General features: G+C 37.1%; 1 protein-coding gene across 1 annotated transcript in view; it reads left to right on the top strand.

Annotated features, from left to right (window-relative positions):
• Positions 1–8,259: 8,259 nt before the first annotated feature.
• The window catches only part of ZNF804A (zinc finger protein 804A), a gene marked incomplete at both ends in the record, with an annotated part of 288,083 nt that continues 282,525 nt past the window's right edge, over positions 8,260–13,817 (top strand). Inside the window, one exon of the mRNA XM_079709990.1 lies at positions 8,260–8,370. Coding sequence (XP_079566116.1) covers positions 8,260–8,370 — 111 coding nt within the window. The remainder of the gene's footprint in view (positions 8,371–13,817) is intronic.

The raw sequence follows: 13,817 nt of genomic DNA, 5'->3' as shown, positions 1-13,817 counted from the left end.
CATGTACAAGTTAATATAAAAGAGAAAACTGCCTTGAAATAAAAGCAAAATGTATAAAACAATTTCTTAATCATCTGGAAAACTTAATAACTTTCTTTTTTTCTCACAACTGGTCAGAGAAAATGAATGCTGCAAAGAATGGCTTAATGAAATTTGTAGATATATACTTCTTTCCATTAATAACGAACACAGTGAAAACACTCCACAAAATGAGTATCTAAAATAACTTATTTTCTTTCATGCTTTTCAATCTATTTTCTTCATTTATTGTTGGTAGTTATTACAAGCATTTATCTTTTTAAAACTTGTTTATTTGACTATTTAAGTGCTTTCTCCATAAATTCTGCACTTGGCCTTAATGCTTACTTTTATACCTACCTAAGTCTTTTGTATTATTACTGTGATCATTTTCTTAAATTTAAATGAAGTTTTTGTGTAATTGTACATATGTGTCAGATATTTTGATATTGAATTTTAAAACAGCATTTATATTATAGTATTTTGATTTGACACCGTACTGTTTATCAGTATCCTTATAATGAGTCCTCTCTTAAGATACTGTACTCTTGTAGGCTAATTTTGTATAACAAGATAAAACTTGAAACAGTTTACTTAAGTTGTCTTAACGATCATCATTATTTGACCAAAAAGTGAGAAAGTGAGCTTAAATGATCAGGGGATACTATGCCATGTGTGTATTATGGAGTGGTGACAACAATCAAAATCTCTTTGCTCACCTTGAAAAGACTATGGTTATGACTTCAGTTGCAGAGTTCTTAGACACGGTAGCTTTGTTCAGAGAAAGAATTTGCCACAGTCAGAACTCTGGCTGTGCAGATGTAAGGTTCTCAGAATGTGCTCCCCAGACTAGGAATCAGCAGCCTCAGCATCATCTGGGAACCTGCTAGAAATGCAAATTATTGAGCCTTACCTAGGACCTACCTACTGAATCAGAAACTCTGTGGTTGGATCCAGAAATCTGTGTTTTCACAAGTCCTCCATGTGATTCTGATGCAGGTTAAAGTTTGAGAACCACTAATTTACAGTTTGGAGTATAGCTTTTAGTCTCATCTCTGAGGCTATGAGTCAAGGTAAAACAAATTATTGCAAAGAGTAGTGGCCCTTAGTTAAAGCTAAAACACTGATTATTAAAATTAAGACAAATGTTTCATATAGCTTAGTATACTTCAGGTACTCTTTTTTTTTTTTTTAATGACTTATGATTAAGGTTGGGCAATAGTAGTGAGAAATCTTCCCAGTAGGGCTTGCAATCAAAGATAGCTGGATCCAGCAAACATCTCTGCCACAAAACAAATTCCCATCAGAATAGTATCCCTAAAAGTTAAAATATTAAAATCAAATCAGTGATATTAGGATATAAGTTTTCAAGGCTTAAATTCATTTCCTATATAACACTTACTCTTATGAAAGGGGGAAGATGAGTGGGTAAATTGTTTCTATTAGTCAATCATGAAACCCACACATTAGCATAAGTCATAGAATTAAAAAATATCAGTTCCTCGCAATTACATATCTCTAAAATAAATTGTTCCATCAATTTTAGGAATTTGATGTTGTGATACCAATTCTAATTCTCTTTTCTTTCTTTAATAATACATCTCTTGAATTTTAGTTAGGTATATAGCCAAGCACTACATTCTCAAACCTCCTATTGCAGCTTTGTGTGACTATATGACAAAATTATAACCAATTAAATATGAGAAGAGAAGCATCATATGTTAAGAGCCATTCTCTTAAAGGGAAGGGCAATGCCCTCCATTTGCCCTTCTCACCTTTGAATTTGCTGAAACATGTATGCAGTGATGGAAGCAAGAGCAGTCATCCTAGATTACAAGATGGAAGCTGCATGTGTAGCTTGGCAGAACACCAAGGCAGAAGAGCCTGAGTCCCTGACACTGTTTGTCCTGTAAAACACAGGAAGGTAATAATTGCTCAACTTTTTCTTGACTTACAATAATATATCTTAATGTTATTCCTTCTGGTAAATTAGATGTAGAGCATCCAATTATATTAATTTCTTTGGCAACATATTAGAAATGCGGCTTTGACTCTAAAATTAGCATTTTTCTGTCATCCCAATTTCACTAATTAGAATTGAAAAGTAAAGGAATAAAAAGGTAAAATCCATTATCAGAATCAGATAAATAGACTGGTCAATAGGTGACCTACCATTATTTTAAGACATGTGAAAGAATTGCATAATATAAATTGTTTAATTTACTTCCTAGGGTTAAACCCAAGCAAAATTATAAAAGTTCTCTCTAATTGTTTACATTGGTATCAATTTCCACATTTCCACAATTTCTGCATGTCCCCCAGCTATTTAAGACATACATCCTGAAGTAGGAAATTAAAATGGTGCTCTGTTCTGCCAGGGCTGATCAATATCAGCTCTAGAGAAGTTGCCAAAGAATCAGAGAAATTAAAGCTTGAAAATACATAAGATCATATTTGGTTTATTCCCTTTCTTTCAGAGGTGGAATAATTGAAGTTAAGGAAGTTGAATCACTCCTTGACCATATTCCATGGTTGCTTTAGTTGGACATATCTTAAAATGGTTTCTAGTTAGGTATTAACTGTGATAGTGTCTACCCAAATTTAGGTTCAATATATCATTGATTATTAGGTGCCTTTTTGTTTTTAACAACTCTGTAATTCAGATGTCTTATAATCAGTGGCTTCTTAAAGTTAATTGGCAGTGTGTTTTATTTATAGTGGAGATAAAAATAATATATCTTACAATTGACAGGATATCAGATTTCTCAAAATACTGTATTTGTTTTTAACAGGCCCCACATTTAAATCCAGCAGATCTGAGATACAGAAACAGGAATAAGGAGATTGGACTACTTTTAGGTAATAATTAACTAATAATTACCTTAAAGAGTCACCATGTCTTTTCAAATCATACCATAATAGTATCAGCTTCAGATAAGGTCAGTAATGGTCATTCAATACTTATCCTATGACTAGCATATACCAGTTTTCTCATATTTGAATAACATATAGATCCTTTTTAAAGATTCTCTAGCATAAGTTAATTTCACTAGTGACACACTGAAATATGTTAACATCAAACTAATTATAAAACCCCATATGCTTATAACTCTTATGTAAATACAAAACAAAAAATAGAAATCAAATAAAAATACAACAGACAAAATATCCAAATTTGCAATCTTAATTTAATACAACAGATGATGTTGCTTTGCTGAAACAAAATCCTATCTCAAAACATGAATGTGTTTATGAGTATTTGTGTCAATATTGATCTAAGTATGCCTGATGATTATAGTGATATGGGTACTGTATGCTGACATAGTTCTCCCACCACTTTTCTCCATTTTATGCCATACCTTTGTTCATACAGCATGTCATGACATCATTTGAACACATTTTAAAACAAACAAAATATTTATATGTTAAGTTCCTAGATTTTTCCTCATTAGTCCAAAACGATGAAAGCAATAATACTTGACACCAATGTGATCACAAATATGAATGCAAACACAGATATATAGTGACAGAAGTGTTACAGATTATTGTTGGATTATTATAGTAATAAAAAGGAAAGTTCTGAATCCCAATAATATACTCTGTAACCACTAAGATTACATCACAGACACATTTGAATAACACTGGAATATGCTTTTTATCTATTTTTTTTTTCAAATGATATAAGAACGGGCACTTGGTTCACAGAAGCTCAGAAGCTCAGGTAAGGCTGAGTTTCTGGGACCCAGAAGTTAATTTCTGGATAGTTCACTTTAGCAGTGGGAAGTTATCCAGATAGAGTAAAAGCATTCAGAGATTGTAATGACAGGAAGTAGGAAGTCCAGTCATGCGAAGGTAGCAACGTGTGGTCTCAAACATCAGTAGGCAAACTCAGGGAAGTTTTACTTCCCTGTGGAAGAACTGGACAGAGGGAATCACAGCAGGGATTCAGGATGGAGGGGTCCAGCTGCTGGTCTGGGAAAGAAGGCAGGACCTTGGTTTTACATTTCACGGCAATAACTTTATCCTGAAATTTTGCGTGAGCCAGCAACAGGTCAGGAACAATGCTCAGTTGCTGTGCAGAAACCTGGTACCCAGCTTTGGGCTAAGCAAAGTAAAATGAGCAACAAGGAGTGAGGTAAATTAGTGTAAGCACAGAGCATACGGGATCTTGATTGAATCACAATGGTAGAAAGGGGAAAATTGAAGGGGAAACTGCACCAGTAGAAAGGGAAAATTGAAGTGTAGTGGTGGCAAAAAATGAACTGCAATTTTTTTTAGAGTAATGTCAGTTACTTAAAACATTTATGTTTAATTTATTAATTGTAATTTTTTCAGCTGGTAAGTTGGTAATTAAACCCAAGTGATCTATAATGATCCCATAAAATATATTTTTTTAATTTTATGATTAAGAAAGATTGATTCTGCATGTTTACAATAGCAGTTAGATGTTTAACCTAATATAAATTTTCTAAGTCTTTGAAAGGGAAATCTTTTATATTTTAAATTAAGGGTGGCATTGTTCCATAGAAATAATCAATGCCAAAATGGTTACTAATAACATAAATCAGAATTGCTTGAAATAATGGGAACAGACCATGGATATCAAAGAGATTGTAACACAACAGGAAATTTGAAGATGCTTACTTATGTACTTACTTCCTTTGCATCATGACAAAAGGAAAGACATGGGAACAGCAAGATGGAAGGTCACAATAATTTGTCACTGTTTACTGATTTTAATTTATTGCCACAGAAAGATATGATTTATCTCCGAGATAATGGGGAAGTCGTGATTTCCTACTTGACTTCTCTCTTAATTTTTAGCAAAATTCAAATGAAAAAAATATTTCATATTTTAATAGAAGAATTCCATTATGCCTAGGAGTTGTTTGTTGTAATTAGAAGCCAGAACGCACATGGTGGTGGCTTATTTTTCTCTTGGATTTTAAGGTTGATGTAATGAAGAGTCCACTAGAAGCAGAGCTCATTGGTAATGGCATAATGAATATCATATAGTGTGATTAGTAGTTTTATTTCAATGACCGTTACAGTATAGATATGGCTACTCAATTGAAATGAGGGTAAACAAAAGGAATCTGCATTCTCTTCTGATATATGTCTGTGCAATTTCAAGGTGTAGGTATAGAATCTTGCTGATTACACTCAGCGTTAGGTAATGTTGAGATAGATTACTTCATGTGTAGTGAAACAATGAGAATAAATTTTATGTAAAAAAATTTACATTCCTTTTTTAACTCTCAGTATCCTTCATGTATTAGCAACAGACCTATGGTGTGTTTACTACCACTTATACACAGGTTTAGATATTGCAGTCAAAAGCTACCCCGTCATATCATCAAGCTTGTAAGTGGCAAAGGTAGACTATTCTGATAGTAAAGTGAATCTTTTCAGAGGTTATTTCACTAAAGTTGTTTTTTAGGATATATACATCATCATATACATGTATGTATATCATATATATAGTACATATTATATATCAACTTTGCCAGTAGAAACACAATATAGCATCCCATATAGTCGATATTCTGTTCCATGGGACAATTCAGCTAACTGTGGTTCCTGTTTCCTGAACTGGAAATTGAGCTTCATGATGTAGATACAGATCTGAACATTTTGTCAGAAGTATTTTGAAAGAAAAATATTGCAAAAAACCTAGCTTAGATTATTACGACTTATACACACAAGAAATCTATATTATCTGATTCTTTCACATATGGGCCATCTTCCATTTCCTTAGGAGATTCCGTGATTTGGTTCAGTAAAAATGAAGATTTTATCTCCTGTCTAATAATTGCAAGTTTCCAAAACTTCAAACAACATAATGAAAATCATACAGGTCATGAGTTGTTCCCAAGGTGATATGTACAGAGAATCACTACAGTCTCAAAATATAAATTAAAAATAACTCTAATGAAAGGAGCCAAAATGGATTTGATTTGCACACAGTATCTGGTGGAGATCACTTAAATTTTTTTTTCTAATAAGATTGTGTTCATACTGAATTGTAACAAATTATTAGGTGATCTGTTCCACAGAGTATAGAAGTTTTGTAAATTCTTGCTTTCTCTTTCTCCCAAGACTTCCAGACTCCCCCAAGTGGATATCTGAGAAATTTAGCCAAGTGCCTCTAAATAACTGACACTTCATAATGAGCTTTGATAAATCCATACCAACTTTTTTTCTTTGTTTGAATTGAAGCAAGACACATGGAGAATTTCCCTTAGATGAATCTAGCACTTCCCTCTTTCACCCCTGTAAGTTACAAATTACTCACATGACTATTGTCTCTTATAAATGCTCTTTTTCCCTCTTTGTTCTTCCTCTTTCAAAGAGTGAAATCGAACTGGCAGATTCATTTAAGGACCATATTGTGGTTTGCAGAGTCACTGCTATGTAAAATCATATATATGGGACACTCAGAATGGACTGTCTTGAAATCTTGACCTTCAAATAAACACGATCAACACAATTTACATCAAAGTGCAGTATGCTCTGACGCAGGAGCATCAGAATGCCTGGAATCTGCTTTTACCAATTAAGCCATTCTAGGCAAGAGGAAAATAAAGCCTTTAGTAAATCCATTGAAGCCACCATCTCCCAGCCTCCCACTGCCTGTTATCGATCTTTTTAACTGCGGACTAATGAGTCGCATATACACCTGATGGTATGCTCTCACCCTACCACCTCCGAGGAGTTAAACTTACACACAGAATCAACTGGGTGAGAGAGAGGCTGGCAGGGCACATCTAGGCCGATGGCTACCTTGGCCCCTTAAAACCCAGCGCGATGGTTTCTCTTCAGTGAACGCAGCAGACCCCATCCCCTACTTTCTTAACGAGCCCATTAGTTCCTTTGCAGGAGATTTTCCTTTCAGGTCGCTTCTAGGGCAAACGCTTTTGTTCGCTACCACTCTCTGTGGTGGGAAAAGAACTGTAGAGAAACGCAAAGCAAGCTCGTGGCAGCAGCTTCTTTGCGGCAAAGCATCCCTTTCCGTTCAGCTTTGGCAATTTAGCAGGAACCTAGGTTCTCAGGGTACGTGGGTGAGGGGACTCCGGGTCGAGGAACCACATAAGCCAAGAATCTCTGTTTTTACCTTCTATCCATTTCACTCGTATCCTCACAACTACCCCTCCCCGCCCCCCAAACTATCAACACAAACCTTCATGATCTCTACAAATGGGTGGTGGGTGGAGGGGCATTTTCTTCCTCTAAGATTCGGAACAGAATCCAGCCTCCATACTAAAACCACATTAAAAACAAATAAGATCAAATACGCTAAACGCAATGGGTAGTAACTATCTCAAGAGAGAAGCATCTGCTGGCACCTGCCTGGATACCAGGCAGTTGCAAGCGGTTGGCTTTTCGTGCTGAATTATTAATTTATTTACCCCCCCGCCCCCATCGTCCCCTCCCCCTTCCCCGACTGCTAGGCAAGAAATCTCCGTGTCTCTACATTTTCCCCTCCGCCCCCACCTTACAGGAGTCTCCCACTTCTCGGTCTCGGGCCGCTCTGCCGCCCGCCCGCGGTGGCCTTCGAGTCCCTGACCCTCTGCCGCCGCGGCGCTGCGCTGGGGGGCGTCCCGCTCTCCACGCGCTCCCACTCGCGCCCAGACCGGCGCTGCCGTGGGTCCCGGCGGCGGCGGGGGAGGGCGGAGGGAGGCCGCGGGTGACAGATGTACTCTTCTGACAGCTCTCAGTACCAGCCCAGTGGCTCCCTGCCATTGGCTCAGTGCAATGGACCGGCAACGCCGCTCCATATAATAACACTCATGCCTGCCAGCAGCAGCAACTCCGAGTGCTGGCACCGAGAGCGGGGGATGCTGCTGCCGCCGCCGCCGCCACCGCCGCTGCCGCTCGGGCGGCTTCCGCTGCCCGGCTCCGCTCGGCCGCGCCGCGGGCATTGACTCGCGCTCCTCTCCCGGTTGCCTGGCCGGCCCCTCCCAGCCCGGGATCCTCCCGCGGGGCGAATCGCCCTAAGGCGAATTAGGAGAGAAGCAGAGCCTGAGACGGACAGCGCGGCGAGCATGCGGAGGCGGAGGAACCTCGGCGCGCACAGCAGAGGCGCGTAGTGAGCCTGTCTCCGGCGCGCGTGCGAGAGAGGCGGCGGTTCGCCCTCGCGGCGGGTCCTTAGCCCAACCTCCCCGGGCCCCGGCGCGCTGCGGCTGCAGGCGTGGAGTGCCTGGAAGCGGCGGCTGCGGTGGAGGAGGCGGCGGCTGCTCCATGGAGTGTTACTACATTGTCATCAGCTCCACGCATCTCAGCAACGGACACTTTCGCAACATAAAGGGAGTTTTCCGGGGCCCTCTCAGCAAGAACGGGAACAAAACTCTGGTAATCGCTTCTGTTTTCCTCTCTCTGTCTGTCTCTCTCTCTGTCTCCTGTCTAAGAGGACATTTGGAGGATTGAGGTTACTGTGAGGGTTTGGGGGTGTCACAATTCAATTTGGTTTATAATATATTCATTTATTTGTCTTGTGGGCGTGGGGTGAGAATTTGGTGTAGAAAAAGGCAGGAATCTCAGGGAAGCTGAGATCCATGGCTTTGGTTGACACTTTCCCAACGCTCGGGACCCTCCAACTCACTCCGTCCTGGTGAAGATTACCACGGTTTCTCTTTATTTGAGACAAATTATGTCACCCCAAGTGACCCTATAGCCTCTGTCGCTTTAGGAAGCTGAAGGTAATGAGGATGTGGTGCCTCTCGTGGAGGCGGGAGCCACGTGATTGGTGGTGCGGGGCAAGCGGCGGGACTGAGGGAGGGTCTCAGAAGGAGTTTGTGTTCCGGCTGTCTCCGGAAGGACTGGCAGCAAACTTCTCTAGTGAGAAGTTGTCAGTACAGAGCTTAACTGCGTGACTCCAGAACCCCATGACGCCAGCTTTAAGCTCTTCACTCAGAAGAGGTTGGAGATAAGTGTGACGGGTGAGCACTCTGACACAGTCAGAGCCACAAGGAAAAACGTGCTAGACAAACAGAGCCCGTGCAGTCCTGGGAGGTTCTCACTGGACCACCGAGCTTCTCTTTCAGCATTCTAGTAGGAAAAGGACTCCTGACTGGTGAGAGATGTGCTGAGCATTGAGATAGTACAGGGTGATGGCCCTTACTTTTTCTTTCGTATCCCCTCTTAGCTACAGAACCTCCCTGCAGAACTGACTCCCAAGTCTTGGTATCTCCTGAGAACTGTACACCCAATAACGAAAAAGGGAAGTAGAGAGAAGGCTCATTAGGCGAAGTACTGCAGAGTAGAGCCGAGTAAGGTGGTAATATGCAAATGTATGCATCACTAAAGTCTGGGTCTATTAGCAAGCAGCACCCGGTGCCCCCTATTTAACAAAGTGATTACTGAGCTCTGAATAGGGAGAGTAGAAGTTTAAGGACAGAGTCAATTAGTCCAAAAGTAAAGACAGTATTCTTAATCTATTTTCTTTATATATCTTAAAATATGATTCTACATAATTTTTTTTCTAAATGTGCTGTGCATCTGTCTTCCAAGAATGAAAAGTTCTCTTCTGAAGTTTTAAGTGAATTCTGACATTGATGTGATTCATTTGATTATTTTCTTTTTTCCCTTGAATCTCTTGGACATCTTCCTCTCAGCTCATTTAAGATTCAAAGAAATAGGGTTAATTTATCGCTTTTATTATTGTCCTGGATAAGATTGTTTACTGTTGTTGTTGATCAAAGAAAATACTCTTCTGTGTTCTTCCTTAGTGGAGTACTATACAGAGCAATAGGCACAGGCTAAGGTAATTATGGAAAATGTTCTGGCTAGACTTAGAGAAGTCGACTATATGTGAAGGTAATTTGGGGGAGGGGAAGCGCTTCATTTTGAAAAAAGTGTGCACTGGTTTTTTTTTTTTTTTTTTTTTTTTTGCGGTACGCAGGCCTCTCACTGTTGTGGCCTCTCCCGCTGTGGAGCACAGGCTCCAGACGCACAGGCTCCAGACGCACAGGCTCCAGACGCACAGGCTCAGCGGCCACGGCCCACAGGCGCAGACCGCTCCGCGGCATGTGGGATCCTCCCGGACCGGGGCACGAACCCGTGTCCCCTGCATCAGCAGGCGGACTCTCAACCACTGCGCCACCAGGGAAGCCCTGGTTTGTTTTTTAAATCAAGCTTCACTTATGAGAAAAGGCAAACTTATTGACTGAACAAGATCTCATCTCCATAGTTATAATAACGGTGTAGGTAATAAAGCCACAGAATAAAGTTCATAGAAGAAAACATATTTATTTGCCAAACTTCAACTTGTTACAATTCTGGTAATCTTGATTCTTAAGTCAACCTTGGGCTTCCATAAATGATTGAACTTGCTTAAGCTGATGTTTGTTGTCGGTTTGAAGTTGATTACTTCTTTATCACTCATATTGACAAAAGGTAGGTTAAACTGTAGATCTGCCAGTTTAATCTTCAAATTAAAATAGGTGTTAAAGAGCAGCTACCTAAATGAGATGAATGAATCTAAATATATGCAAATGTCAGAAGCAACAAACTGGGATAAAAAGGCTTAGAAATAGTTCCTATCATGTTTTATTTATGGTAAAATGAGTTATAGGGACTTCATAGCTAATCCTTCAACATTGTGTTTACAAACTGCCCAAGTTAGTGTTTCCTATGCAAGAGATTTACACCGACTGAAATGATGTAGATTTTTCGTATATGGTTCCACTATATTTGAAACTATTACTTTAAAAAGTAATATATGTCATGTGTGGCTTTTCTATGTCTTTTGATGATTTTGTTATTGAAGAGAATGAGATTTATTCCTGTCTATAACAGAAGAGATTCTAAATATATTCATAAATGAATTTTTTAACTAAATAATTTTCTATACTTATCTAAAAATGTATTTTTTACAGCAAGTAGGATGCTGTGAAGATTTATTATAAGCTAAAATTTACTATAAGCTAAAAACAGAAAACTGAACCTGAAACGTCTCAGAAATAGCAACCTTAATAAGAAACACAAATATTATCTTAAAATATATATATATTCCACTATTTGAATATTTTCAAGTAAGGATTTATGGTTGTCATGTTTTTAATCCCAGTTTTATAGAGTAGTAGTTATGAGATCTTTTTTACTTTCTTATCTATTTGCTTTTGACATATTGTGAACTTTGCCTTTGAAGACATCATCACATTTTTGCTTTTTGAAATGTGTATTAAGTTAAAAAAATTTTAGTGAGTGTTTTTGTTTTTTTTTTTTTCCTTATTTCAGGAAAGCACAACTTAAAACATAAAATCCATTGAGGGATTTTTCCAAAGAAATTCCAGTTAGTTTTCAACCACTGGATAACTAATGGATATTCTGAACATTTTAAAATTCATATTTTTAAAACATTATTTTCTAGTCTTTAAAATTTTTGAACTGATTTAAGATAGGCTATAACTGTTAACACAGTGTTCTTTCAAGAATTAGAAGTTACCTATAGAATAAATTTACTTACAGAATAAAACTCATTGTTTACTGACCTTGGTTAATAGCTTTAGTCCTAAATCCAGAATGTAATCCTGCTACTCATACTGAGGATATTATCAAAATGTACAGACCTTTCCATAGATCATATTATGTCACTCACACAATAAAATTTTAAGGATACTTAAAGATTAAGCCTATTGTTAATCTTGATCCTATTCTTGGGCTTTTAAATATATTCCTTTTCACAATTTTAACTGAAAATATGCAAATCTCCATTTTGCAAGGTCTTACCATCAAAGAGAAAGTTCACTCTACTTGTGATGATTTCTGTTATAAATAGCATCATATGTGTGATATAGCTTTAATTCCATGGAATAAGAAATAAGCTAATATTTTATTAGTGCTCCAGAATATGTCTGAATAAGTTATGTGGTTTAATGACAATGAATAAAGTTTACAATCCATGTATTCTTATTGTTTTCCTTTTGATTATCCCAAACCACCATTGTGTATGCATCTGTTTATTAGATAAAGACATTTTGTTATATTTATGTTTTGCAGTTGATCCACAAAAGTTTTTTTGCCCTAATTATACATTTTTAAAGTTTTAATACAAAATATTAAAATTTATATACTTTAATGCAGAATTTAAACATATATTTAATCACTTTTAATATGGAATTTGGAGTTTGTGGAACTTTGGAAATCATTAATAATTTGTTTATTACTTCTGTTAGTTGGTCAGCATTTTTATATTTCACAAGAGTATTATGTCTGTTTGAAGACTATGACATTCAAAAAGAAGGAGTGCTGATTTGAGGTCAGGCAGTGAGTCAATATTATAATTCAGATTTCCTGACTCTAGACATATTTCTTTTATAATTTATATACTAAATTAGGGAATCCATAGAAATTCATATGATAATATAGATACTGATAAAGAGATGGTATTGGTGTCATCTGTTGTTTGAAGGCACTCTACTTTTCCACTTGCCTTCAGGTGTGGAGAAATAGTGCCAGACTCACAGAATAATTTGAATTCAAATTTATTTTATTTCTTATCCTCCAATATGCGAACATCAATAATTTTTGTCTTGCCTAAGCCCTGTTCCTGAAGGCTGTCCTCCATTTCCAAAATATTAAGTACCAGGTTTGACAAGAAAAGATGTATTGATTTATTAATCAGTTATCAACATATTTGTTATTTAGTTTGTTCAGATTTATTGAGATGCTTTAATTGCAAAGCACTATTCTAGGCACCACAGGCTTTGTGCTAAGTATTATGCACTAAATATTATGTTAAGATGTATTCATGGATGCACCATTCATTTTGAATATGTTGAAAAAATATTCACATATTTTGACAAGTTTGCAGGTTTCTTGTCACTCAAGATATTTTCATATGTATTCATTTTGAAAGTATGAAAAAAATCTGGGTTTTTTCCTTTTGTATATAGGAACTCACTAAAATTAGGTAGGTCTTTGAAATATACTATATGGACTTTTGTTCTAATTATCATTATCTAATATAACAGTATTTTTCATGTCATTCCCTTACACATTTCTTTATCTCCTACACTATATAATTTAAAAGGTTTCTCCACTCACTAAAACCCATTTATGTGGCACATTTAGGGTTGTGCATAAGACTAAAGAAACAAGCTGTTGAATTAGTGCTGCTGAAATGTTATCATTGTTAGATTAATATCCTCAAGAAAGGTCAGGGGTGAGGGTGGGTTAAGGTGAATAATATATGGCTAAATTTCCCCACTTTAAAAATTTGGTCATGTAATCAGTTATATATTTTTACAAGTTTCTTTTACATTATTATACATTCAGTATTAAAGACCATCTTGTGTCTCACTTTCCTGAACTTAAGGTGACATATATTCTTTGCTATACTTGTTTTTTATTCTAGCAAAACTTTACAACATATGTGTTTTCAGAACACATTATTGGAGTAAGGAAAATAAGATTGGAATACTGATATTATGACCTACTCAAAAATGTAAGCAGTATTTTAAGGCAAATGTTGTCAAGTAACATCCGTGATTCTAAGATATCTTTTTTGTTTATCAAATATTATTTAAGTTATTTTTGATAGTTGAAAGTCAAATAGTGACATACTATCTTGTCTTTCCTTTTCAATTATGCACCAATATTTTCTAGTTTATTGATGACTGCGATTACGTTTTTGCTGAAAATACAGATCAACAAGAGCGTTGGAGACCACTAGTCCAAAGGTTTCATATAGTTGTATTTGTATTCAGACCAAATTCAGGTTGCAGAAGTAGTTTGTTTAGTGTGCACTGTGTTTTAAAGTATTTGGGCTTCAATGCCATTCAAAGGGGAATACACTT

Source organism: Hyperoodon ampullatus (genome assembly GCF_949752795.1).
Source record: "Hyperoodon ampullatus genome assembly, chromosome: 8".
In the NCBI taxonomy this organism is placed as follows: domain Eukaryota; kingdom Metazoa; phylum Chordata; class Mammalia; order Artiodactyla; family Ziphiidae; genus Hyperoodon; species Hyperoodon ampullatus.
This window is presented reverse-complemented; position numbering and strand designations above follow the sequence as displayed.